Source organism: Cervus canadensis, chromosome 28 (genome assembly GCF_019320065.1).
Source record: "Cervus canadensis isolate Bull #8, Minnesota chromosome 28, ASM1932006v1, whole genome shotgun sequence".
Classification (NCBI taxonomy): domain Eukaryota; kingdom Metazoa; phylum Chordata; class Mammalia; order Artiodactyla; family Cervidae; genus Cervus; species Cervus canadensis.
In genome coordinates this window covers 40,244,374-40,261,793 of record NC_057413.1, presented here as the reverse complement: position 1 = coordinate 40,261,793, position 17,420 = coordinate 40,244,374, and the positions used below count along the sequence as shown (strand labels likewise).

The 17,420-nt window shown below is 38.7% G+C and overlaps 1 protein-coding gene across 6 annotated transcripts in view; it reads left to right on the top strand.

Annotated features, from left to right (window-relative positions):
- The window catches only part of ILRUN (inflammation and lipid regulator with UBA-like and NBR1-like domains), a 109,559-nt gene that overhangs the window by 9,038 nt on the left and 83,101 nt on the right, over positions 1-17,420 (top strand). The window contains exon 1 of one of the 6 annotated variants that reach the window (XM_043449294.1): positions 1,490-1,628. The exons of the other annotated variants lie outside the window; for them this stretch is intronic. Coding sequence (XP_043305229.1) covers positions 1,573-1,628 — 56 coding nt within the window. The 5' untranslated portion in view covers positions 1,490-1,572. Of the gene's footprint in view, positions 1-1,489; positions 1,629-17,420 lie in introns of those variants that run through there. 6 annotated transcript variants of the gene reach the window in all.

The following is a 17,420-nucleotide window of genomic DNA, read 5'->3' as shown; positions in this document are numbered from 1 at the left end:
TGCGCTTTTGGTGTTACAGCTAATAATTCATTGCCTGTCCAAGATCGTGAAGATTTACCTCTGTTTTCTTCTAAGAATCTTATGGTTTCAGTTCTTATATTTAGGTCACTGATCTATTTTTAGTTAATTTTTGCATTTTGTTGAGGTGGGAGTCCATCTTTATTCTGTAGTTTAATTTTGTCATATCATATGCTCTGGAACTGGCTTCTCATTGACTCTGCACTAAATATATCCTTTAATTTTCTTTAGTATGTACTTTACTATCTTTGCCCACCACTGAAAATTGGGCAAGAAAAGTGAGCATGGTTTTCTGTTGGGGGAAAAAACTTATGTTCTATCGGCACCCAAAACTAAATGTATGTAGAAAAGGTCAGTCTCCTCTAGCCCGTCCCCAGTCTTTCAATTTTTTCTGACTTTTCTCTGTTCTGTTAACAGCTCCAGTGGTCTCCAGACAGAAGCCTTGAACTGAGTTACTTCCTATGCCCTCTCCTTCGTGAACACCCCAGATCACTTGCCAAATCCAGTTCATTTTCACTCTACAGTGCACCTCCCAACTGTCCTTTTTCCATTCTCCTTGCCATCACTTTAGTTGATAGATTATGTTACCTCTTTAACAGGGTAACATTGGAGGAGTCTCCAAACTGGTGTTTTGCACCAGGCTCCTCTCCTGCAGTCTGTTTTGTGGACATCCCCCTACCAGGTCAGTCTTTCTGAATCACATGCTATTATTTCCTCTTTATACCTCATGAAATCCTTTTTTTTTTTTTTCCAATTGGGACATTAATTCTTGGTAGTGCTTTCTTCTCTGAACTCAAATCTTGCCTTTTTAATAACATCATATATGATTCTTTGCAACACACAGATATCATATATAATACACTCCCTGGAGAGGGACATGTCCCCTAACAACCTTTGTTTCTCCCTAAGCATCTGATGCAATGCTGTGTATGTGTAGGTGCTCAATAAATACTTGTTAAAGTACTAATAAATACTTGCCTGAAGGTAGATGAGAGTAAATATTTTGTTTTTATGAAAGTCTTAAAGTCTAGTGCTATTAGAAGAAACAAGTTCTATAAAATAAGCTTCCTTTCAGGCTTTTTTGTTTGTAGGTTTAAATTGGGCATTCATGACATGAAAGCAAATTAAAATTTAAGTAGCAACAAAAATATTGTTTCTGGAAGAAATTTGAACCCTCTACAGGTTGGTTCCCCCATATTATATATCTGCCTTTCTAGGCATGTCTCCTTGTACTAAATATCCTTTGTAATCAGTTTATGAGAGAATGTATTATTCAATATTAGGTAACATTTGTAGTTATATAGATGTGAATTGGGAAAGCATTTTGTAAACTTTCTAAAAGTTCTCTTGGATCTTTGCCATTATATGTATATTTTCAAAGTTTTTATTTATAGTTGTGCTTGTTCTTCGTTGCAGTATATACCGAGCTTCTGATTGTTGTGGCTTCTCTTGTTGCAGCTCAAGGGCTCTAGAGCGTGGGTTTCAGGAGTTGTGGTTCCTGGGTTCTAGAGCACAGGCTCCGTACTTAAAGAGGCACATGGGTCTAGTTGCTCCATGCATGTGGGATCTTCCTGGACCGGGGATCGAACCCATGGCTCCTGCATTCACAGGCAAGTTCTTCACCTCTGAGTCATCAGGGACGCCCTTCCATTAAGCAGTGTGGTGGTGGTGGTGGTTTAGTTGCTAAGTCGTGTCCGACTGTTGTGACCCCATGGACTGTAGGCCGCCAGGCTCCTCGGTCCATGGATTCTCCAGGCAAGAATACTGGAGTGGGTTGCCATTTCCTCCTCCAGGTAAGTAGTGTAGAAGGGTCTAAACAGGAATTGCAAACTAAAATGCCTGTGGACATGAGCAGTTGAAGTGTATGTGAGCTAGAAAGCACTTGCCTTTTGTAAATAGGAGTGTGATACTTAAGCCAGACTTGGCCATTGGATGGGGCCTCGTGTTCTTCGATTTTCCCAGTTTTTCAAGAGAAACCAGAAATTCAGATTTTTATGGGAAATTTCCTCATTTTCAAATGTTGGCAACCATTTTAAGTATTTTTAAAACACTGTGAGAAAAAAAAAAAAAACACTGTGAGGGCCAAATAAAGCACGTCTGTGGTTGTGATATGGTCCTTGGGCCACTCATTTGCAACCTCTGGATAAATAATGAAAAGCAAAATCCACTATCCTTTCTAGATATAGCCACTACTGTTTCTTCTGTACCCTTTAGAAAATTTTCATATCAATAGGCTTTTATACATATACACAGGTAATTTTTTTATGCATGTGTGTCTATGTGTTGTTTAGTCACTAAGTTGTTTTCGACTCTTTTGCAACCCCATGGACTGTAGCCTACCAGTCTCCTCTTCCATGAGATTTCCCAGACAAGAATACTGGAGTGGGTCGCCATTTCCTTCTCCAGGGGATCTTCTTCACCCAGGGATCGAACTGCCTCTCCTGCATTGGCAGGTGGATTCACCCGATCCACCAGGGAAGTTCATATATGTGTATATACATATAAAAAATTAAATGTGTATAAAATTTTTTAATAGTGGTATTGCTATTTGAATAACTCTTCTTCCTATCCAGAGTAGTGAGTACCATATCTCTTGCACCTCTTTAGCTTCAGTGGGTACTGAATTAGCTGACAAGGCTGATCAAATAGATACACTTTTTAAATTGACAGTGCAGTGGTGAAACTAATACACTGTAAATCAACTATACATCAATAAGAAAAAACACATAGTAAAAACCAACAAAAAGCAGCAACAACAAAAAATACCCATGCAGTGGTGGATTTGGCTTCTTCAAATATAGTAAAATGCCTTCACTGTATTAATAGATTCTCATCTAGTGATTCCATGTTAAACCTTTGTTTTAATGTATTAAAAGCAAAATATGTAAGTAAACCATCTAGTAGTGCGCTTGACTGAATTTACTCATGAGGTATTGTCAGAGAACACACTTCATAATTTGAACTTTTTAGGGACCCAAAACTCACCGAAGAGGTTTAGCTCTTTTTTAAAAATTTTATTATTTGTTTTACCTTTGGCTGCGCCCCGGCTTTCTGTAGTCTGGGTGTACGGGCTTCTTGGGGTGGCTTCTCTGGTTGCGGAGCACGGGCTGTAGGGCGCGAGGACCTTGGGAGTTCTCGAGCACAGACTCAGCAGCTGTGGCGCATGGGCTTTGCTGTCCTGGAGAACGTGCCCCCGAGCGGGAGTTAGACCGCCTTGGCAGGTGGGCTCTCGGCCACTGGACCACCAGGGAAGTCCGAGACAACTCTTTATTAAGCCACCATGTGCAAATGACACTAACACACTTTTTGCTTGGTGGAAGGGCAATTGATTTTGTAAGTGATTTTCTAATGATTTGTTAATGTATGAGAAGAGTAGCAATTTATTCCAAATATGAAACTCAGCCCCATTGAATTTACTGTGTACTGAGTTTGAAAAGACTCACTTTAAAAATGAACAGTGTGTTTTGTTAAAAATGTTTGAGCCTTGAGTCTGCAGTGTGTTTCCAGGAGTCGGAACTTGACTTAAGGTGCTTGAGGTCAATGATTCATAGCCTATTGTGCAGCAACAGCTTACTAATGATTGATTGAATGATACAATCATGTGCTTCTAAATGCTTTTCAGTGTTTTATCTTCTAAAGTAAATTTTGCTTTTTAATTAAAAAAATACTTTGATAGCCGGCTTTGAGTAGTGGAAATCATTAGCTGATGGATAGAGTTTGCATACAACTGTAACTGGGAACTGCTGCCATTTCATTTTAAAATTTAATAATAATAATTTTATTAGGGTATAAATCTTGTTACATATAAGCTAGAAAGTACCAAAAAGAAAAAAATAAGCCATACTTATAGGACTCAGAAATAAACAGTTTTAACTTTTTCATCTATATCTTTCTAATACTACTGTGTTTGTACCTGTGTTTGCAATTACAGAAGTGGAGTATTTGCTATATTCTGGGTATTGTTTTAAGTGACTAAGCTTAATATATAATTTAATGTTCATAAAAATTCTAAGAGGTAAGTACTGTTACCCTCATTTTACAGAAAAGAATTAGAGACTGAGTAAGGTTAAAATAAAGAGGTTACCTAAAGTTATGTGGGTAATATATGGTAGGACTAAAATATAAGCAGCCTGGGACCAGACTCTGCTCCTGACTGTTGTATTTTACACACTGTACAGGTTTCTGGGACTGCCGTAACAAATGACCACAAACTAGGTGGCTAAAAACAAATTTATTCTCTTACTCTGGAAGCTGGAAGTCTGAATTCAGGGCATCACCAGGGTCATGCCCCCTTGAAAGGTTCTTCCTTACCTCTTAGTTTCTGATAGCTCCTGGTATTTCTTGGTATTCCTTGGCTGGTGGTTGCCTCACTCCCGTTTCTGTCTCAGTAATCTCATGACCTTTTTCCACCTGTGTGTGTGTCTGTGCGTGCGCGTGTGTGTGTAGGGCCGGAACGGGAGGATGTGTCTCCTAAAAAGTACACCAGCCAGTTGGATTTAGGGCCCAACCTAATTATGGAGTTTCCCAGGTAGCACAGCTGTAAAGAATTCGCCTGCCAATGTAAAAGGCGCAGGTTTGATCCCTGGGTCCAGAATATCTCCTGGAGAAGGAAATGGCAACCCACTCCGGTATTCTTATCTGGGAAATCCCATGGACAGAGGAGCCTGGCAGGCTACAGTCCATGGGGTCACAGAAGAGTCAGACATAACTTAGCAACTAAACAAGAAAATCTTTTATGACTACATCTACAAAGATTATTTCCAAAAAGATTATGGTTCTGAGAGTCTGGGAGGACATAAATTCAGAGGGATACCCTTCAACCCATATACACACTATTTGTTATCTGTTTTCGCTTAAAACATCTCTTATTATGGGACTTCCCTTGTGATCCAGTGGCTGAGAATCTGCTTTGCAATGCAGGGGATGGGGGTTCAATCTGTGGTTGGGAAACTAAGATCCCCCATGCCACAGGGCAACTAAGTCCATTTGCCCAACTACTGAGCCTGCATACTGCAACTAACACCCAGCACAGCCAAATAAATAAACAAAAAAACCAGACAACAGCAACAACAAAGAAACATCTTGTGACCATTTCTCCATTCTTAATCAGTGAAAGTCACTCAGTTGTGTCTGACTCTTTGTGATCCCATGGACGGTAGCCCACCAAGTTCCTCCGTCTGTGGGATTCTCCAGGCAAGAATACTGGAGTGGGTTGCCATTTCCTTCTCCAGGGGATCTTCCTGACCCAGGAACTCCTGCATTGTAGGCAGACGCTTTATTGTCTGAGCCACCAGGCAAGTCCTGTAGAATTCTTAAGATCCTACACTTTTTTAAATAGTTTTTTTTTAGTGTGATCATTTTTAATGTCTTTATTGAATTTGTCTCTGATATTGCTTCTGTTTTGGGTTTTTTGGCCCCGAGGCATGTGGAATTTTAGCTCCCCAGACAGGGGTTGATCCCACACCCCCTGCTTTGGAAGACGAAGTCTTAACCATTGGACTGCCAGAGAAGCCCTTACCCTTTTATTTTTAAAGGCTTCACAATATTCCTTTACCTGTATATAGAAACTTGCCCCTGCTCAATGCTTTAAAAGAAAGTTTGACATGTTATTAGTGTGGACTTCAGGTCAAGCCGTTTCAGGTCCATCATCCACCTCAGTTGTCAAGTTTTTTTAACTGGGAGAGCAGGATAGATTGGTGGACCATCTCTATATAGAGGTCTTATCCCCGTCATGCTTTAAAATACACACACACACACACACAGAGGGAATCATACTGTACATAACTGTTCTTAAGTTAGCTTAACTTCACAATGTGTACCATCTTTTTTTTTAATGGGTCAGTGGTATTCAGTTGTGGCTGACCACAGTTTGTTTAGCTACTTTCTTACTGATGGACAGGTACTTGGTTTTATAAAGCTACTCTGGTATTAGGTATCTTGATACAAACTTGTGATGCAGTCTGAAGTGGGATTGCTAGGGCTAGGTGTGTGGGCAATTTAAATTTTGATAGTATCAAATTCACCCTGAGTATTGTATCAATATTTATTTTTACTATATACAAGGAGTGCTTGTTTTGCCACCCTCTTAGCAATGGAAGAATAGTATTTTACGTGTTGCTTGTCGGATAGGATAAATATATATTCTTGTTAACTTGTATTGCTGTAATTCTGAGTGAGGTGGGACATCTTTCTTTATCCTTATTGGCCATTTGTATTTTCCCCCCAACTTTACTGAGCCATTTATATTGTTTTATGACTTGTGTGTGTTTTCTCTCCACCTCTATTGGGTTGTTACTATTTGTTTTTTTTAACTGATTTGTGTGAGCCATTTGCATATTCAGGAAAATAGCTTATTAAATGCTTGCCTTTCCTCCAGTTTGTTTTTTAACATTGTTTATAATTTTTTAAAACCATGTAGCAGGTTTTTTTGCTGAAGTTTTATGACATTGAATCCAGCAGTCTTTTCCTTTTTGATTTCTGCTTAGAAATCCTCCCCCCACCTAATTGTTATATAATTATTCACATCTATTTTCTTTGTGATCACATAATTTACTTGTAAATCTGTATAGCTGAAATTTATTGGACAGTGTGCTGGGGTTGATATCTAACATGTTTTTCAGATGATTAGTCAGTTTTCCCATTCATTGTGAAATTCACATCTTGCCCCAATGATTTGAAGTGCTGTGCTTATATGTATATTTGGGCTTGGTTTTGAGCTTCTTCTGTTGCTTTGGTGTGTATGTCTCATTCCCCAAAGTCAGTCTTTCAGCTGAATTTTGGGTTTTTACCAGTCTGTTGATTTTTTTGTTTTGACCATTATCTGTTGACTTTTATGGGGAGATGAGAACGTTACTTTGTGAGAGCCAATGTGGTGAAGAGCAAAGTTCAAAGCTTCTACTGTTTACTATCTGTGTGACCTTTGGTAAGTTGTTTTATTCTCTCTGTGCCTTGGTTCCTTATATGTAAAGGATAATATCAGTTTATATCTGATTATATCTGTTTATATCTGAGGATTGGATAAATTAATATGTGTAAAGATTTAGAGTTGTACTCAGCACGTGGTTATTTTTAGTTACATTAATCCTCTCTGATGCTCCCATATTTTAATTAAGTCAGTGTTCAGTGTTTATGTTTTTCTTTTTTTTTTTAACTATTTTAAATCCTCATTGACCCTTGAGCCATTAGTGTGCTGGGATTCCTTTTCCTCTTCTGCACAATCTTTTGCTGCTATAAGGGGAATAATTGTCTTAATTTTTTGGTTTGCTCCATCTTAGTTTTAAAATACTTTATTTATTAAGTTCAGGTGTACAACATCTATACAACGTCTATATACAGGATATACAGAAAATTCTATTTTTTTCAGTATAGGGGTCAGATGTTTAAAAACAGTTATCCCCAAACTCTTTACCAATTACAAATCTCTTCTCATTAGGTTGAGACACTTCAGGTGTCCTCTATCAGGTTTATCTTTGTGAAGAAGTCTCTTGCAGAGTGTTTGACCTACTGGAGTGGTAGAACTCTTGGTCTGTTGCATATTCTCCCCCACTTTGTTGGAACCTCAGTTTCCTGGACCCCGTTTTTAAACTTCCTATGGAGAGTGTTGCTGCTGCTGCTAAGTCGCTTCAGTCGTGTCCGACTCTGCGACCCCATAGACGGCAGCCCACCAGGCTCCTCCGTCCCTGGGATTCTCCAGGCAAGAACACTGGAGTGGGTTGCCATTTCCTTCTCCAACGCATGCATGCATGCTAAGTCGCTTTAGTCGTGTCCGACTCTATACGACCCTATGGACAGCAGCCCACCAGGCTCCTCTGTCCACAGGATTCTCTAGGCAAGAATACTGAAGTGGGTTGCCATTTCCTTCTCCAGTAGAGAGTGTAGAGGAGATAAAATTTGACTTTTATTCTGAGAACTATTTTACTCTGATGTTTAGTTAATACCCCAGGATTGTTTAGGTAGCAATTTGAAGATTAGAAATATTTTTCTCAGACTTTTGAAAGCATTCTTCCTTTATCTTGTGTTTTTCAGTGAAAATGTTGAAATGTGATGCTGTCCTGGTGCTTTGTTCTTTGAATTCTGCGTTTTCCCTCTTTGGAAGCTTCTGGTAACTTAGCTGTGTCCCCAGTGTCCTGAAACTTGACCGTGATGCATTTCCACCTGTGCTTTCTTACGTCCTGCTTAGTTTTGGGGAGCCCTGTTAGTGTGGAAACTGTTCTCTCTTGGAATATCTCTTATTTTTTTCTTCTTCCAGTTTTATTGAGATTCGGTTAACATGTTGTTGTTTAGTCGCTAAGTCGTATCTGACTCTTATGCGATCCCATGTACTGTAGCCTACCAGGCTCCTCCATCCATGGGATTTCTCAGGGAAGAATACTGGAGTAGGTTTCCATTTCCTTCTCCAGGGGCTCTTCCTGACCCAGTGGATTGAACTCGCGTCTCCTGTGTCTCCTGCATTGGCAGGCGGATTCTTTTACCACTGAGCCACCTGGAAAGCCCTTGGCTGACATACAGCACTGTATAAATTTAAGGTTTACAGCATAATGACTTTACTACATACATCATAAAATGATTATCACAGTAAGTTTAGTAAATATCCATCATCTCATATGGGTACAAAATTGAAATAGAAGAAACATTTTTTCGTGTGAGATAGCTCTTAGAATTCGCTCTCGTGTATAACATGTGGCAGTGTTGATTATATTTATCGTGTTGTACATTACATCCCTGGTACTTATTTATCATATATCTGGAAGTTTGTAGCTTTTGACTGCCTTCCTGCAATTCCCCCCTCTGCCTCTGGTAACCAGAAATCTGATCTTTTTAAGGAGTTATGTTTTTGAAGTATGATTGACCTACAGCAACACTATGTTAGTTCCTGTCACACAACATAGTGAGTTGATATCTCAGTATATTTTAACATGATCCCCACAGTAAGTCTGGTAAGTGTAGTTATGGGGTGTCACTGTACAAAGATGGTTACTCTTTATATTCCTCATGCTGTATATTTCCATAACTGTGACTCATTTTTTTGCACCTGGAGGTTCCTCTTAATCTCCCTCGCTTATGTCTTTCCTCCGCTTTGCTGCTTCTCTCTCGCAACCACCTGTTTGTTCTCTCTGTATTTCTGTTTCTATTTTGTTCTGTTTGTCCATTTGTTTTTCTTAGATCTTAGAAATTTTCTTGAATTCTTTGATTTCCTCCTCTTTGTTTTCTCTGTTCTCTTTCTTTAGATTGCCTATTTTTCAGATACTGGATTTTTTGGCCTGGTCTTCTGTCTTACGTTTTTGTTTTTTTTTCCCTCTTTTCATGAACTTTTGACAAAATTTTTGCTCTGCTTTCTAAGATCTCCTGAGAGTTGTTTTCTTCAATTTGCCTTTTCTGTTTACTTGTTTTAGTTTTTTATATTACTTTTCACCTTCAGTACTTGTTTCTTAGCTATCTACTTTTATTTAGGAGTAGGACACAAAAGTAAATTGGAAGTTGTGGGCCAGACTGTGGGGTTTGTTAACTGAGGGCTTAACAGCTCCACCCATTTCCTCCAGGGTGGGGCAGTCACCAGACTGAATTGGGGACCTGAGGTCTAATGCAGTTTGGGCAAATAAATGCATAACTTCTGTTTTTATCCATGTCTTCACCTTCACTTGTAGGGTACTCCGTGCTCTTAGTTTCTCAACCTTTGAAAGGGGAATCCTCATTTTAAGTTGGATTGCTTTTCTGCTTGTTCTCATTGCTGACCCAGGAGGAGTCATCTTTTTCAGGTCAGCTAAGTCATTTACACACTTGTCTGCCTGCTTTCTAGTGACCCCATATGTTGTCTCCTCACTTGTTTCTTTTGTCCTTGTGATTTTTCTGACTTTTCCCTCCCATTTTTCTTCATTCAGGCTGCTATAACAAAAATACAGACTGTGAGCTGGGAAGTCCAAGATCAGGGTGCCAAAAGATTGGATGTCTGGTGAGGGTCCTGGCTTACAGATGACTTTTCACTGTAACCTCATGTGATGGAATGTGCAAGGGAGCTCTCTAGGATGTCTTTTATAAGGACACTGATTGCATTCCCTGAGAGGGCTTTACCCTCATGACTTAACACCTCGCACAGGCTCCACCTCCTATTACCATCACATTGGGAGTTAGGGTTTTCACAGTGAATTGGGGCTGGGGCAGGGACACAAGCATCCATTCAATCTATAGTACAGTACTTAAATTTTAGGAAGCTTTTGGGGGAGAGAGGCTAAAGTATGAAATTTTTAATTGGAAGCTGAAAGGAAGTATTGGATTTGCATCTACAATTTTTTTATTTTGTTTTATTCTTATGATTCATGTGATTGGATGTGATATAAAGTTTCGGTATACCAGTTGAATATCTGATCAGGTTATGATGTGTATTTAGATAGCTTTCATTCACTAAAGTGGGTCTGCTTTTACCTGAAGGATAAAGAACAAACTACAAACGGTAATCACTGTGAGGTTATATAGTTGTTTATTTTCTTTTTTATACTTTAATGCTTTTTCACATTAATTTGCAGATTTTCTGTAATGAAAATGTATTGTGTAATTAGGAAAAATAATACCTAAAAGTAGAGAAAAAATTTTAATCACATTCTCAGACAAAAATTGGACCGTGGTCCACTGTGTTGTTTTTTTTTTAACTAACCACTGTTTTGAATTCATTTATAAACAGTGGTTTCCATATTTGTTTTTATTTCTGGCTGCGCTGGGTCTTGGTTGCTGTATGTGGGCTTTCTCTAGTTGCGGCGCGAGGGCTTCTCTTGTTGTGGATCATGGACCGCAGGGTGTGTGGACTTAGGAGTTGTGGCCCCAGGCTTGGTTGCCCCGTGGGATGTAGGGTTTTCCCGGACCGGGGATCGAACCCCTGCCCTGGCTGGCGGATTCTTAACCACAGGGAATCCCTCTACTGTGTTCTTCTTTTATTTAATCCTAATCTTTTCAGAGTTGTGCTCTGTCCTTTTACTTCCTTTAGGAAATCTGCAGTTAAAAACTAATTTTGGGTAAGTGTGTGCTTTGCAGAGTTCATTCTGATCTATCCCCCAGCTTTTCATTTTGAAGACTTTCAGAACTAGAGAAGAGTTAAAAAACTAGCACAATGAATATCTGTGTAATTGCCATTTTACCGTGTCTGCTTTATTTTTACAGTATCTTTATTGAATATAACTCACATATCATAAATTAACCCATTTAAAATAGGTAATTGAATGGTTTTTAGTAAGTTTACAGAACTGAGCAACCATCACTGCAATCCAGTTGTATAATATTTGTATCAGTCCAATAAAATCTTGTCTACATGTTTATAATTCATCCCCGATCCTACTCCCAGCCTCAGGCAAACACTACTTTATTTTATTTTATTTTTATTTATTTTTTCAAACACTACTTTTTTTCTGTCTCTGAATTGTTGCTTTTTCTTTACTTTTCATATGAAGGGAATCATATAATAAGGGTTCTTTTGTATGTGGCTTCTTTCACTTAGTGTTGTATGGTGTTTATCCATGTTTTAGCCTGTATCAGTATTTTTATTTATTTTCCATTGTATTATGTTGTAATCTTCCATTGTATTGATATATACCACGTTTTGATTATCCATTTACCAGTTAATGGGTCTTTGGATCTTTTCTCCTTCTTGGCTATCATGAATAAAACCACTATGAACATTCATTTTCAAGACTTTGTATGTGTGTTTTAATTTCTTTTGGGTAGATACCTAGGAATTAACTGCCATTTTTTATTGTAAAGTTACGTTTAACTTTTTAAGAAACTCCCAAGTATCTTTTTCCAAAGTAACTATCATTTTACATTCCCACCAGCAATGTATGAGAGTTCTCTCTCTGGATTTTATACCGCTTTGCCCCCTTGAACCATTTGCGATAAATTGTAGTCATTGCAACATTTCACCCCTTAGTCCTTCAGTAGGTATTTTCTAAGAACAAGAGCATCGTACTACATATCTGCAATGTGATTGTCACTCCCAAAGAATTTAGCCTGGAAATACTAGTGTTATTCAAATACAGTTCATATCTAGATTATCCTATTTGTTCCCCAAATGGCCTTTAAAACAACCCAAAATCTTCTCAAGCATCTCTTGTTATATTAGGTTGTCACGTCTTCAATCGGGAACAGTCCCTCACCTTTACCATTTGCACGTTTTATGACACTGAGGTTTTGGTGGTGGTCTTTGGGGGGTTGCGCTGGGTCTGTGTTGCTCTGTGGGCTTTCTCTCGCTGCGCCGAGCAGGGGCTGCTCTTTGTTGTGTTCTCAGGCTGCTCCTGGTGTCAGCCACTTCTGTTGCAGAGCGCAGGCTCTAGAGTGCGGCTCAGTAGTTAAGATGCAGCCGCTTAGTTACTCCCCCACAAGCGGAGTCTTCCTGAACCAGAGATCGAACCCACGTCCTCTTCATTGGCAGGCAGTTTCTTACCCACTGCACCACCAAGGAAGTCCAACGTTGACATTTTTTGAGTCCGGGCCAGTTGTCCTCTCGAGTGTCCCATATTGTTGATTATTCTGTTTCCTCATGGCCAAATTAAGGTTAATAAACATTCTGTTCTTAGAAATAATAACAGATGATTCTGTGTCTTCTATTACATCTGCTGTTTGTTCCATTATTGTGCTAAATTTGAGTATTTAGTTATTTAAGACAGTGTATATCTGTTACTGTCCTTTGTAATTAATAAGTAATCTGTGAGAGACTGTGAGAATATCCCTTTTCCCAGCAATCTTTAGTATCTATTGATGATCCTTTCTTGGGTTGTTCACTGCCAGGTGATTGCAATAAGATAAATTTTCTGAATTTTCAATTGTTATTCCTTCTGTGTGTATTGGTTGGCAGCCTTTTCTGAAGATACAGCTAATTTTTTTTTTTTTAAACATGGTCGATGAGGCCTTTCAGAAATTTATTGGGAAATGCAGTCTAAACCTTGTTTCAGAGGTTTGAAGGATAATTGCTTTACAGAATTTTGTTTTCTTCTGTGAAACCTCAACATGAATCAGCCATAGGTATACATATGTCCCCTCCCTTTTTGAACCTTGATACAGAGCCCCGGTTTGAGTTTCCTGAGCCACACAGCAAATTCCTGTTGGCTATCTATTTTACATATGGTAATATAAGTTTCCATGTTACTCTTTCCATACAACTCACCCTCTCCTCCTCTCTCCCCATGTCCGTAAGTCTTATTTTCTATGTCTGTTTCTCCACTGCTGCCCTATAAATTCTTCAGTACCATTTTTCTAGATTCCGTTATATGTGTGTGAGAATACAATATTTCTCTTTCTCTTTCTGACTTACTTCACTCTGTATAATAGGTTCTAGGTTCATCCACCTCATTAGAACTGACTCAAATACGTTCTTTTTTATGGCTGAGTAATATTCCATTGTGTATGTATACCACAACTTCTTTATCCATTCATCTGTCGATGGGCATCTACGTTGCTTCCATGTTCTAGCTATTGTAAATAGTGCTGCAGTAAACAATGGGATACATGTGTCTTTTTCAATTTCAGTTTCCTCAGGGTATATGCCTAGGAGTGGGATTGCTGGGTCATGTAGTGGTTTTACTCCTAGTTTTTTAAGGAATCTTCATACTGTCTTCCATAGTGGCTGTATCAATTTACTTCCACCAACAGTGCAAGAGCGTTCCTTTTTCTCCTTACCCTCTCCAGCATTTACTGTTTGTAGACTTTTTGATGATCAGCATTCTGGCCGGTGTGAGGTGATATCTCATTGTAGTTTTGATTTGCGTTTCTCTAATAATAAGTGATGTTGAGCATATTTTCATGTGTTTGTTAGCCATCTGTATGTCTTTGGAGAAATGTCTGTTTAGGTCTTTCCCCACCTTTTGATTGGATTGTTTGTTTTTCTGGCATTGAGTTGTATGAGCTCCTTATATGTTTTGGAAATTAATCCTTTGCCAGTTGTTTCATTTGCTTTTATTTTCTCCCATGCTGAGGGTTGTCTTTTCACCTTGCTTATAGTTTCCTTTGCTGTGCAAAAGGTTTTAAGTTTAATCAGGTCCCACTTGTTTACCGTTGTTTTTATTACTCTAGGAGGTGGATCATAGAGGATCTTGCTTTGATCCATGTCATCGAGAGTTCTGCCTATGTTTTCCGCCAAGAGTGTTATAGTTTCTGGTCGTACATTTAGGTCTTTAATCCATTTTGAGTTTATCTTTGTGTATGGTATTAGGAAGTGTTCTAATTTCATTCTTTTATCTGTAGCTCTCATTTTCCCAGCACTTTGCCCCAGTGTATATTCTTGCCTCCCTTGTCAAAAATAAGGTACCCATAGGTGCATGGGTTTATTTCTGGGCTTTCTATCTTGCTCCGTTGGTCTATATTTCTATGTTTGTGCCATTGTGATACTGTATTGATGACTGTAGCTTTGTAATATAATCTGAAGTCAGGAAGGTTGATTCTTGCAGCTCCATTCTTCTTTCTCAAGACTGCCTTGGCTATTCGGGGTCTTTTGTGTTTCCATATGAGTTGTGAAATTTTTTATTTTACTTCTGTGAAAAAATGCTATTGGTAATTTGATAGGGATCACATTGAATCTGTAGATTGCATTTGGTAGTATAGTTATTTTCACAATATTGATTCTTTCTCCCCAGGAACATGGATACTGCTAATTTTTAAATAGGACTTACCCAGAGTTATGGAGGATATTATGGTGAATGAAGCAGATTTTGGTTACTTATCTTAATAGTGTGGAGCTGAACATATTTACCTTGACCTCAGCTATAGAGGATCCAGAGAAGCAGTACTGGAGAGAGAGATCTCCTTGACTTTTGTGAAGCTTGAAATACATATACTTTTTCATTGTGTTTGCATTGATTGGGGATGTTTGCTTTTCTGTCTTTGAGAGAACACTCTTTTTAAGGAAAAATCAGAACAAGTTACAGAAAGTTTTTTCCTGAGTTTTTGTTAGTTTTTCTTTGTGAACCAAATTAGTTCCCCCCTCCCCACCCCATGTTTTCTTTGGATAGTCTTGTGATTTTTGTTGTTGTTGTTGTTGTTGTTAGTAATTTAACTGGTGGTAATTATGTAGTATCATGCAAAGTACCTATTTTTAAAAATCGTTTTCTTCTGTAACGTAGAAGAAGTGCCATAGCTGGATGAGCCTCCCAAACCTGACTGTTCCCGTGTGCAGATGGTTGCCCAGACATGAGCACATGAAGAATATTTGAGGCTATTGTGAGGGCTTTTACAGAAAGTGCTCTTCACACATCGTCTTCCTTGTTTGTTCTCAGTGGGTCGTTACTAAAGACCACCAGTCTGTGACATTTTACACTCTTGTTTTATTCGTTTATGATAGGAAAAGGGTCTGGTCCTGTCAGGTTTGTGAGCTGTGACAAAATCTGCCTTTTCCCAAGTTCTGTCCAATTTAATTTAGTCTTCCAGCTCTCTGTATGTAGCTTTTTAAGGTACCTATCCCACATGTACCAGAGAACAGCCAAAGATAGCCACAGAGTATTTGGAGATGTGTTGGCTGCAGAATGAACAGAGTAGGCATTAAGGCCATGAGACGTTATTTGGTGGTGATAACATTGCATTGGCATTGTTCATCATACTACATAGGACTTGGTCAAGTTTTATTAAGATTCATAAGGTACGGTCATTTTTGGAGGTGAATAGGCTGAGGCTTACTGCTGTATTCTCCAAAGATGGTTTGGTCAGTGTGGTTCTTGTAGCACACCATCAGGAAACCTCTAGGCAGGACATAGAAGATAGGTGTGGGGCCTTTTAGTCAAAGGTATAGTAAGACTTCCCTGCAGCTCATATGGTAAAGAATCTGCCTGCAGTGCAGGAGACCTGGGTTCGATCCCTGGGTCAGGAAGATCCTCTGGAGAAGCGAATGGCAACCCAATCCTGCGTTCTTGCTTGGAGAATGCCATGGACAGAGGAGCCTGGTGGGTTACAGTCCATGGGGTCGCAAAGAGTCAGGCACAACTGAGCGACTAAGTGTGCGTGGACACACACACACATATGTAAAAGATGTGTGAATTCTTTTCGAAGCCTCTTTATTTCTTTTTCCCTGTATGCAGAAACAACAGCTAGATTTGAGAGTGGAATGTTGGTTTAAAATTTGGCTTTCTGGCACTTTTTAAAAAATAATAAAAGTATCTTTTAGACACATTTCTGACTAGGTTGTAGGGTAAGACACATTTTAACCATTGCTGGCCTATTCTAAGTTCCTTGTGAGGTAAACACACTTCTGAAAACCATACTTAATTACAGATTTACCTGATCATTCTGTAACTGCTGCTTTAAATTATGTCCCAAAGAAAGTTTCATGAACAACAATAAACCACGAATGTTTTGTTTATGAAAATAGTTTTGTCTGAATCATGCTTTCTGTGTGTCATTCTGGGACTTTTTTTGGGTATCATACACTTTCATGTCTACTTTGGGCATGTCTCCTCTGCTCTAGTATCTTCAGAATTTCAGTTAGCTCTGAACCTAGTGATTGTTTACCTTTTTAGGAAGTACCCACGACAGTTACATAGCAGAGGGTGGGGGACAGAAGCAAGAAAAATAGGAGTTATTTCTAAATGTGCATCTTTAATGGATAGTTGAGTTCTTGAGAGCACAGTTATGATGAAGGAAATGACTCAGCAGAAAATAGCACCATTTTATTTGTAACATTCATTTTTTTTAATATTCATAGTTTTCTTGTATGATATACATTTTCAAACACATGTTAACAGTAAAGTAGCAAAACTAATACAGCAAATAACCATTGTATTAATTTTTTACTATTTTTTGTTAATAAATTACCACAAATTTAGTGGTTTTAAAAACACCAATTTATAATTTCACAGTTATGGAGTTCAGAAATGCAAAATGAGTCTCACTGGGCTAAAATTAAGGTGTTTGCTAAAATTAAGGGCTGTGTTCTTGCTGGAGAATTCAAATTCATTTCTTTGCCTTGTACCACTTGCAGGGGCCATGTACCGTTCGTGGCTTCTGGCCTCATTTCTCCATTTTCAAAGCCAGCATGTCATGTGGCAACTTCTCACACTGCTTTCTCTCTGGTTCTCTCTTTCACTTCCCTCTTCTGTGCTTAAGGACGTGATTACTTTGAGTTCACCTGGATAATCCAGGATAATGTTCCTACGTCCAGGTCACGTGATTAGCATTCTTAATTCCCCTGTGCCATTAACATATGTACACATTGTGGGCATTCGGACTTTATTGGGGTGATGAAAATGTTCTGAAACCTGACTATTGTTTTATAGTTCAGTAACTTTACTAAAAATCATTGAATTGTGCAGCTGAAATGAGTATTTTATGGTGCCTAAGTTGTACGTCAAAAGAGTTGTTTTTATAACCTTTCTAATGCTCTTCTTTCCTTATAGAAATAAGTGCAAATTTCTTAATGAAACTCGGTTTTGTCCTAATTA